Source organism: Drosophila suzukii, chromosome 3 (assembly GCF_043229965.1).
Source record: "Drosophila suzukii chromosome 3, CBGP_Dsuzu_IsoJpt1.0, whole genome shotgun sequence".
In the NCBI taxonomy this organism is placed as follows: domain Eukaryota; kingdom Metazoa; phylum Arthropoda; class Insecta; order Diptera; family Drosophilidae; genus Drosophila; species Drosophila suzukii.
This window is the reverse complement of record NC_092082.1, coordinates 83,788,896-83,797,163: the sequence shown is the minus strand read 5'-3', so window position 1 is coordinate 83,797,163 and position 8,268 is coordinate 83,788,896. Positions and strand designations below refer to the sequence as shown.

Sequence of the window (8,268 nt, the reverse complement as noted above, 5' to 3'; positions counted from 1 at the left end):
CATGTCGATGAGCTTGAGGAAGAGGCAGCAATGGAGGATGCAGAGGAGGAGGAGCAGGTGGCTGATGATGGCTACCGGGGGCAGTGGTGTGGTAGCGGGGGTCTCGACTTTGAGAGGGTTAGTCGTCGTCGGTTCCGTACCACCCCCAAAACACACTCGTTGAATGGCCTTCAACGTCCTTGGCTGTACATTTATTGAACTTGTGTATAATTATAATTTATTTGCTTATTATCGAGTCTCGATTTGTAGTCGTTGCCTCTGCTGCTTTTGTTGTTGTTATGGCTCACGTTTTTGTGCTCGCCAAATATTATAATTTATGTGAATAAAGCGATGTGAATCTCTAGCCCCTAGATAGACTCGTCTCTGTCCCTCCTCCTCCATCTCCACAAATCCCCCGTCTACGCTGACCATGTCTATTAGCAAACAATTTGTATTGTCTAAGAGTTAATCATTTATAGCGTCATCGATTTATTTTTAAACAATATTATTAACGCCTTAGCATATTATTTCATTTATTATGTAAAAATGCGTTTTATGTTAATTTCAATTGTTTACCTTATTCTTTTCATAAAGGTGTTAGGCTGGTAGTGATATAAACAACAAAAAACTAGTTGTCTGTGCGTTCTAGGAATGTTTACTTTTGGCAGTTAAAAATATTGGTCAAATACAATCAAAGGGAAAAAATAGGTTTAGGTGTTAAGATGTTTGGTTTAAGTTTGTATAACACGGTATTACCTGTTTGAAATGCAAATTTTACCTTACTGACATTAGTAAAAATAAATGTTCTTTCAGAAATCACTAAGATTGGCCGCGGGACATGTCTGATAGGCAAATCAACAACCAAAACAATGCAGTAGTTGAAAATATATAATATATATAAAGTAAATTCGAGGAGAAAAGCCCGCAAAAGACTTGAAAAACACTTTGTGCCGATTCTGGGCGAAATCAAAAAGTCATCACTCGCCACGAGAAACCGAATCTGGGCACCTCAATCTGCAAGTGTGAGTGTGCCTAATGAGTATTCAATTGATGCAGAAAGCAACCGGCGGCCAAAACCAGCAGAATCAGCCATAAATGGCCATTTGAAAGACGTTACAGTTCGATCGATCGAACCAACACGAAAGATCCGAAATTCGATTAGGAGAAGAGTAGGGACTGAAAACCTCGGAGAACTGCGGGCACTTCAGAAGAATTTTGGGATGGGGTAGCAAAAATTAGAAAGAAGTGCGTCCAGAAAATCGGGGTCAATAGGAAATGAAAAGTGAAATTTTATGCCCAAAGCTCTCTGCCTTTTGTTGTCCGTACTCTCAAAAGTTCGACAATGTGTGTTTTGGATTTTTGGTCTTTTTGCCAAAGGAACTTGCAATTTAAATATCATTAAATTCTGGGTTAAGCCTTTGTGCCGGCCACTTGAAAATTGCCACCGTATAATCAGTTTTTGACAGCCGTCGAACGAGCCAAAAGCCCCAAGCCAAATTGGCAAAGACGGCTCTTCGAACTCCCCATCGAAATTCGATCTCAAGTAGAAAAGGCGACACTCTGTCGTACGCTCAATAGATGTTTAATCAGCCGGGAATTGTCCGGAGATCTGCGAAAGTAGAGAAATTAATGTCAAATAGATGACCATAGATAACCCTAAGTAGCATTCTCGTCCTAAAAAAGTAGAACTTTAGATTTCGGAATCTTTTTTTATCGACCCTCATATGATATCAAAATATAAAACATCATTTTTATCTGCATACTTCGTAATTATATAAAAATTTTTCATGGCTAAGCTACTACGTTTTTAAAATTTTTTTATAAGCATTCTACTTTTTGGTGTCTTGTTTCCTTTTCAATGTTTACATTAATTGGTTACAAAAATTTAAGGATACGAGTTATATTTTTATTTCTTGTAAACAAATATTATTATAAAAGGTCATTGTTTATAAGTACTTATAACATTCCATCGATCGTCAAAAAATGCCATTTGTGTGGCCTGTGCGAGCAATTCAATTTAATAACTATTAATTATGCATGTTTGTGTAATTTGTTAATGGAGACAAAATAAATAAATCCATAAACTACCTAAACGCTTGTCAATGGCCCAGCGATATAATCAATTAGCACGACTTATGCTGCACTTGGCAACTCCACGGATCCATGTCCGAGTGGTACGGCGAGTACTTATGTATACTTTAGACTCTTAGTACTCGTATTAGCCTCCAGCCTCCAGTGAATCATCCGCGGAACACAGAGTTCGTGCCAAACGAGACCTTCTGCATATTGAAATGTGGCAAACAAAAGATAAAAACGGCCTGGCTGAGGCATAAAGTTAAGGGGGCAAAAAAAAAAACCCCCAAAAGGTAGTAAACCCTAAGTTCGTCGCAATTAAAATGGGCGAATAGCTGAGTGCGTACCTTTTGGCCTGGTCATTAAAATCAAAGGGCCAACTGAAAATAACGAGCCAATAAAAGCATCCCAATCGCAGCACAGCCACAGGTGGCCAGACTGATGACGCGACAACGGAATGTATTTGGTTCCGTTCGGTTCCGTACAGTTCCTATCAAACAATTGGGTATTAATTTTAATAAATAATCACTCACCACCACCGAGAATGGAAAAAAATAAATAATAATTCGAGTTGTTCGCTGTGCGGTTTTTGCATTGGATGGTTAGATGGGGAGGTTATCAACACAATGCCTTGAGTCATCTCCCGACCGAATGGAACATGGAACGCGCTTAAAAACGTATTATGGAAGACGGAAATGAATGCCGGGAAAAAATCGTATGCCTTCATATTACGTATATTATATACAAAAAAAATACGCAAATAGCAAAAAAAAAATATAAACAAAAAAGCCATGCCATGCATGGCGGTAAGCAGATGCCAAAGAATAAATTAAATTTGCGTATCAGGCGTAGAATCTCCAAGATTCTTCTTCTGTGTTTAAATTTAAACACTGAGCTAAGCTGCTCCGGCATTTCTGCCCAATATACATGGATACAGATACAAAGATACATAGATGCTTAGATACAAATAGGTACAAAAGAGGGCTGCGAAAGGTGTTATCAGCGTGTTTACTTTCCACCGGTAGAAGCTCGGTCTCATCTTGTTTCAAATTACTGACCGAAAACAAAAGCAAGACGGCCGGCACCAAAAAAAAAATAACAAATAACAATATACAAACAACAAATACAACGCTTACCGAATGGTTAAATAAATTTGGCAAACATTTACTGGGCAACCGAAAAAGATGATAAATGATGCGCGTGTGCAATTCCCGGACAAATAGTTTGGCTTTGGCGATGTTTTAATAAAGCTTAACTAATTAAACAGCCACTCGAGAAACACTCGAAACATCTTGCGTGTCTTGGTGTAATATAATAGATTTATTAAATTTGTAGGTTGTGTTATACAAAACACCTTTAGCACTGCATTAAAGATGAAGATGAAGCCGCAACTTGGGTTTTTGAACCCGCCGAAGGACGGCAATCAAACTTGGCAGAGTTTTAAATATTTACGTGTGTTTTATTGAGGGGAAAGACCCCGATGATCATCAGAAGTGCTTGGTCAGATTGCTCATACAGGGCGAGTTATTGGTGAACAGATCGGCCAGGCTGAAGATGTTCAGGTAGGTGGACAGGAAGGTGGCCAGCAGGCCGAAGATGAGCACTGCCATGGTGCAGGAGACATCGCACTCGAGGCGGTGAATGAGTCTAACCATTCTCAGCCAGCAACCTCGAGGGGAGATCGGTGGACTCGTAATCAGCAGGGGCTCCATCTCCAGGTCCACAGGATCGTAGTTAAGATCCAATGGAAGACTACCATAGCTGGCTTCCGCCGCAATCCGCTGATGCACACGCTCCATCCGCCGGATACGACGGTACAGAAGTGGGGGGAGAATAAAGACCAGTGGTCCGGTTATGGTGCCACCTACCACATCCATCAAAGCATCGAAACTGGGCACAAACTCCGCCACAAGGACCTCCAAGGCCAGCACTGAAGAGCGTATCAGCATGCGTTTGATGGAGAGGGCTATAAAGGAAGATGATTTGATGATATGAAGATGACTTACTTAGAAGATTAATTTGTACCTAAAGATTAATGGATTAGATTAGATTAATGTACTCAAAAAAGATATGATGGAACTCGTTAAAAGTCTATTTTTAGTATAACGAAATTCTTAGACAAGGTGATCATCAACTTTAGTTATCGAGTCTAACTACAAAAGAAAAGAATGAACATTACTACTATTAACTAAATTTGTTTTCTCAAATCCAAAAATAGTACTCTAGATATTAGATTAGATATAACTCGAAGAGCAACTTCCTTATCGTAACAACATTATCTGGGTCAATATAATAAATATTTGTACTTACACTCTGGCAACTTGAAGTAGTTCTCAATCTGCAGAAACATGGCAGAGCTGGCCACTGTGACGGAGAAGCAAAGCTGGAGGGACATCAGGATCAGCATAATGTAGAAGGGCACACTGGTGGGCAAGGATTGCAGCAGGTTATTTGCTATCATCGATCCGAATTTGTAGGCGGCAATTATGGATCCAAAAATGGCTACGCTGCAAGTTACTAAACGAAAAAGCCAACATTATTATCACCCTGGAATCAAATAAGTTAAACTACTCACTGGCTATTCCGATGAGGGCAGCCCAGGACACCTGGGACTTGTGCTTCATATCGATCTGAAGTGTCAGCAGTACAGGGTGAATGTCAAACTGGAAGGCCAATATGCTATAGCTGTTTAGAATGGCAAGGAAACCAGGCAATTCTAGGGAAAGCAAACAATGTAATTCCTGAAGTATATCACAAACACAGTACCCACCCATAGATATGCCCTCAAATGGAGTTCCAATCGCTGGAGCTGCAAACAGGCAAAACCACAGCAGAGCCACAATAACGATCATCACGCAAACAGCTGTGATAGCCAGACTCCTAAGATATTCATAAAATGTAACAGATCATACATATGTTGTAATAACCTCAAGCACATATAAAATGCAGTCCTTAAAAAGTTTATAAAAATAAATCAGTTCTAGATACTTTTTGGTTTCTGATTTCAGACACACTTTTTATATGAATTGTACGCTCTTTATAAAAACAAGCCTTTGATTGGAGATTTTTAGTTTTCCTAATTGTTTTTCCAGTGTGATTTTAAGATAACTCCATCTTCTTTAAAACCATATATTCCTAAGGGAAGAAATCGTCAAAAGTTAGGAATTATTACCGCATGTGCTTGGGACTGCCCAGCCACATGAGCGGGCAGATGACCAGGCCGACTATGATGGCCCAATAGCAGTAGGAGAAATTGTATTGCCCAGCGCTCATGCGCAGCACGACCCCCTCCAGGTTCTGGGCGGCCATCACCACACTGGGAACCGCCATGGCGAAGATACTCAGGTCGAGGAGTACGGATACCAGCAGACTCATATAGGGACCATAAGCTAGCTCCGCCAGCGCGGCATACGGATAGTTGCGCTTCTGCTGAATGGAGGGATCGAGCATCTCGGCCATGGTCCAGCACTGGGACAGCAAGAAGGAGGTGTAGATCTGCAGGAAGATGATGGACAGCACCAGCAGTATTCCGAAGTATCCCAACTTCACCATCAGCGCGGGCAGCGTGACAAATGGAAAGATGCCGAACAAATCTACAACGTACAGGATGGCGATGAAAAGCGAAAGGTTCTCCGGCTCGTCCTCGTAGGCCCGGAAATGTGGTAGGGCGCTGAATCGAGATCTCCGCAGGAAGGGCAGTTGGTCGTGCTGATGCGAGGGCGTCAGCTGGACGGAAGGCCGCCGCTTCGGCAGCGCAAAGGATGGGGCGCGCGAGGGGCGTGGCGCGGGCTTGACATTCTGGCGACGGAAGAAGAACATTCGCGATGTGGACTCTTCCAAGGGAAACGAGCAACTGCAGTATATCTAAGCATAAACTAATGGTGGCCACTCAACAAGTTCTGACACCGGACACCGAAAGCGAAGCCCTGCAACGGCTGCAATGTCAATGCACGTCAGCGCTGAAGTTCAATGCCTTGTCCCTTCACTCCGTGGAGTGACCCACAAAATCAGGGGGCAGTTGACGACTTGGTAACGAACGAGTTTATTTTACATGCACATGTAGTATCAACATATAGCTTCCAGCGCTCCTGTATCGATCCGTGTGAGATTCGTCCTCCTTCTACAGCTTCCTAAAGTTGCACTTGGGAAATCTTCTTCTTCTTCGCTTGACTCTGAAAGGGTGAAAACATATTAGTAGAATCTTAAATTGCCATATATTCATATGTAGGTTGGGATTCTAGGTTTATTTAAGCAAAAAAACAAAACCTACCTCCTCTTTCTCATCCGCCTGCATGGTGATGACTTGCACCGCTTGTCCAGGACCGGATCGCTGCATCTTGGATCCTCGTAAGGTGGCCTCTCCGCAGCAGAAGACTCGCGACGTGGCCGTGTGCTGAAGCTGCGGGCTGGGAGTGTCCGACTCATCCATGTCCTGCTCCAGCTGGTCACTCACAGAATAGCTGCTCGCGTTCTGGTTGTTGTCCGTGTAGGCGTGGTTAAAGAGCAAATGGTTGGGACGCACTGCATCCGTTATATACTTACTACAATCCACAGGTTAGGCGGGCATGGTCAGTACAATAGCAACAAAGTTAAGGTTATTGTTTAATGGGACTACATTTTGGCAACAGTTCGGTGTAAGTAGATGATACGCACACTGACCACCGGAATATCAGTAACATATCTTAACAAGGGTATTTACAAGGGCCAAGAAAGGGCAAATATACATAAGCATGCATTAAAGGAATCAGCGCTAAATAGGAACTTGAACTCTGGTCTGCTCTGGTTCACTCACGCTCCATGAAAAGGCGCCACGTCTGGTGGTGCGAGTGGTGCGAATGGTGGTGCTGGTGGCTTGGGCAGCGGGTGGGCGACTGGGGCTTCTCTTTCGGGTGCAAAACGCGTCAGGAGTCGCATTCGGGCGGAGCCGGTGCATCCTGCCTGCAGTTTGAGACACAAAAGGAGACAATACAAAGACTTGCTGTTGGTGCACGTTAAGTTAGTGATCTCTGCTGTGTGAAGTGGATCAAGGTGGCGCCTCATTCAGTGTACGTATCGTTTGAAATATGGGTGATGGTGAGAGGGCATGCGGGTTTCAGGGAGAGGTAATAGGAAGTCCACCTACGATTTAAAGTTAAACAAACGTTGGCGCTTGATGTACTCCAACACCAGATCGTCCAGAAGGTACTTGACGGACTGACCACGTCCCAGAAGTCGTCGAATCAACGAGGAGCTAACCTCATTGGGCACCCAGTTTGTGATTAGCGTTATGTTGTTCTGAAATAATGAGGCTAATTAATAAGGGAGAGCCGAATTGTAGAGGTAGCTTCTTTGTAACCTGATATTTGGTCAATATGTCGGAGTCAAAGATAAATTTCCCCGGGTTGGAGCCGGCGCGAGTAATAACCACCAGGCCATGGTTCGCCACTATGTCCTCAATCTAGGGGAAACCATAGTTAATTACAAATCCTGATGAAATAAAATACAAACTTACATCAGCTTCTGCCCACAGGCCTGGAACAGCAAAGGATTCCAGCAGGTCGCCGCCGCACAGCAGCTTTAAGCGCACAGGATCCCGACTTTCGTGCAGTCCCCGTGGCAGCCATCCGGCCAGGTGGGTGTCCTGCTCATCATCTCCCCCTGGTCCACCGGAATTTATGTGGTTATTTATGTAGTTCTGGTGGTGCTGCAACACCGCCTGCGTGCGCATCCACTGGTTCTGGTGCACCTCCCAGTCGGAAAGCCGGATCCAATTGGAGCTCTGCGTGGCCAGCTTGACCATTGCACATCGGTCCAAGGAGGAGGCCAGACCCTTCTTGCCGTAGGAGTCGTGGGTGGGCGAGATGATGCCGCCCACCACTCTGTGGGTCCCCTGCATTTCAAAGTGGTCCCTGGCTATTTCTGTGGGCAAAAACATGCGGCGTAATCGTATCGATTATGTACGGGGAATTTCACCATCTGTGTTAACTCACCGAACATTCGCAGGTGCATGGGTGTGGGTGGACTGAAGCAGCCGCAGGCTATGAATGCGATCCGCGGCAGCAGGCTCTTAGTTTCTTCGATGAACGCCGACATTTTCCTGGATTTTTTGCGGTCTTTATAAATTCCAATCCACCTGCAGGCTGCGCTTGTTATGTTGTGGTTTGGCCAGCTGATTTTCGCAATCATCTGTTCGATTTGCTGTTATTTCCCAACACTGCACAGCTGTCGAAGCTGCCA

General features: G+C 43.9%; 2 protein-coding genes across 5 annotated transcripts; both read right to left on the bottom strand.

Moving 5' to 3' along the window:
• Nucleotides 1–3,351: 3,351 nt before the first annotated feature.
• Nucleotides 3,352–5,996, bottom strand: mah (solute carrier family member mahogany). Its single transcript, XM_065866069.2, has 5 exons — nucleotides 5,225–5,996; nucleotides 4,823–4,932; nucleotides 4,628–4,768; nucleotides 4,363–4,569; nucleotides 3,352–4,018 (listed from the first exon to the last, which is right to left on the bottom strand). Exons 1-5 carry the CDS (start codon nucleotides 5,869–5,871, stop codon nucleotides 3,540–3,542), a joined length of 1,584 nt encoding a protein of 527 aa, XP_065722141.2. The 5' UTR covers nucleotides 5,872–5,996; the 3' UTR covers nucleotides 3,352–3,539.
• Nucleotides 5,997–6,078: 82 nt separating this feature from the next.
• Nmnat (nicotinamide mononucleotide adenylyltransferase) lies at nucleotides 6,079–8,232 on the bottom strand. 4 transcript variants are annotated; one of them, XR_010654281.2, is made up of 6 exons: nucleotides 8,022–8,232; nucleotides 7,544–7,950; nucleotides 7,388–7,489; nucleotides 7,175–7,326; nucleotides 6,845–6,990; nucleotides 6,079–6,224 (listed from the first exon to the last, which is right to left on the bottom strand). XR_010654281.2 is itself a non-coding variant. In XM_065866070.2 (6 exons), exons 1-6 carry the CDS (start codon nucleotides 8,215–8,217, stop codon nucleotides 6,183–6,185), a joined length of 1,170 nt encoding a protein of 389 aa, XP_065722142.2. In that variant the 5' UTR covers nucleotides 8,218–8,232; the 3' UTR covers nucleotides 6,079–6,182. The 4 variants fall into 4 exon arrangements, 2 of the variants coding, with proteins under 2 accessions (XP_065722142.2, XP_036673371.3); XR_010654282.2 differs by lacking the exon at nucleotides 6,845–6,990 and adding an exon at nucleotides 6,323–6,523; XM_065866070.2 differs by lacking the exon at nucleotides 6,845–6,990 and adding an exon at nucleotides 6,323–6,593.
• Nucleotides 8,233–8,268: the final 36 nt, after the last annotated feature.

Bases quoted from the DNA above. Each gene is read 5' to 3' on its own strand.
- mah (XM_065866069.2), bottom strand. From the start codon at position 5,871: ATGTTCTTCTTCCGTCGCCAGAATGTCAAGCCCGCGCCACGCCCCTCG. The intron at 4,769-4,822 runs GTGGGTACTGTG...TGCTTTCCCTAG, and splicing joins ATTTGAGGGCATATCTATGG to AATTGCCTGGTTTCCTTGCC. The intron at 4,570-4,627 runs GTGAGTAGTTTA...TTTTTCGTTTAG, and splicing joins TGCCCTCATCGGAATAGCCA to TAACTTGCAGCGTAGCCATT.
- Nmnat (XM_065866070.2), bottom strand. From the start codon at position 8,217: ATGATTGCGAAAATCAGCTGGCCAAACCACAACATAACAAGCGCAGCC. The intron at 6,594-7,174 runs GTAGGTGGACTT...TGTGGATTGTAG, and splicing joins CGTTTGTTTAACTTTAAATC to TAAGTATATAACGGATGCAG. The intron at 6,225-6,322 runs GTAGGTTTTGTT...TCACCCTTTCAG, and splicing joins AGGCGGATGAGAAAGAGGAG to AGTCAAGCGAAGAAGAAGAA.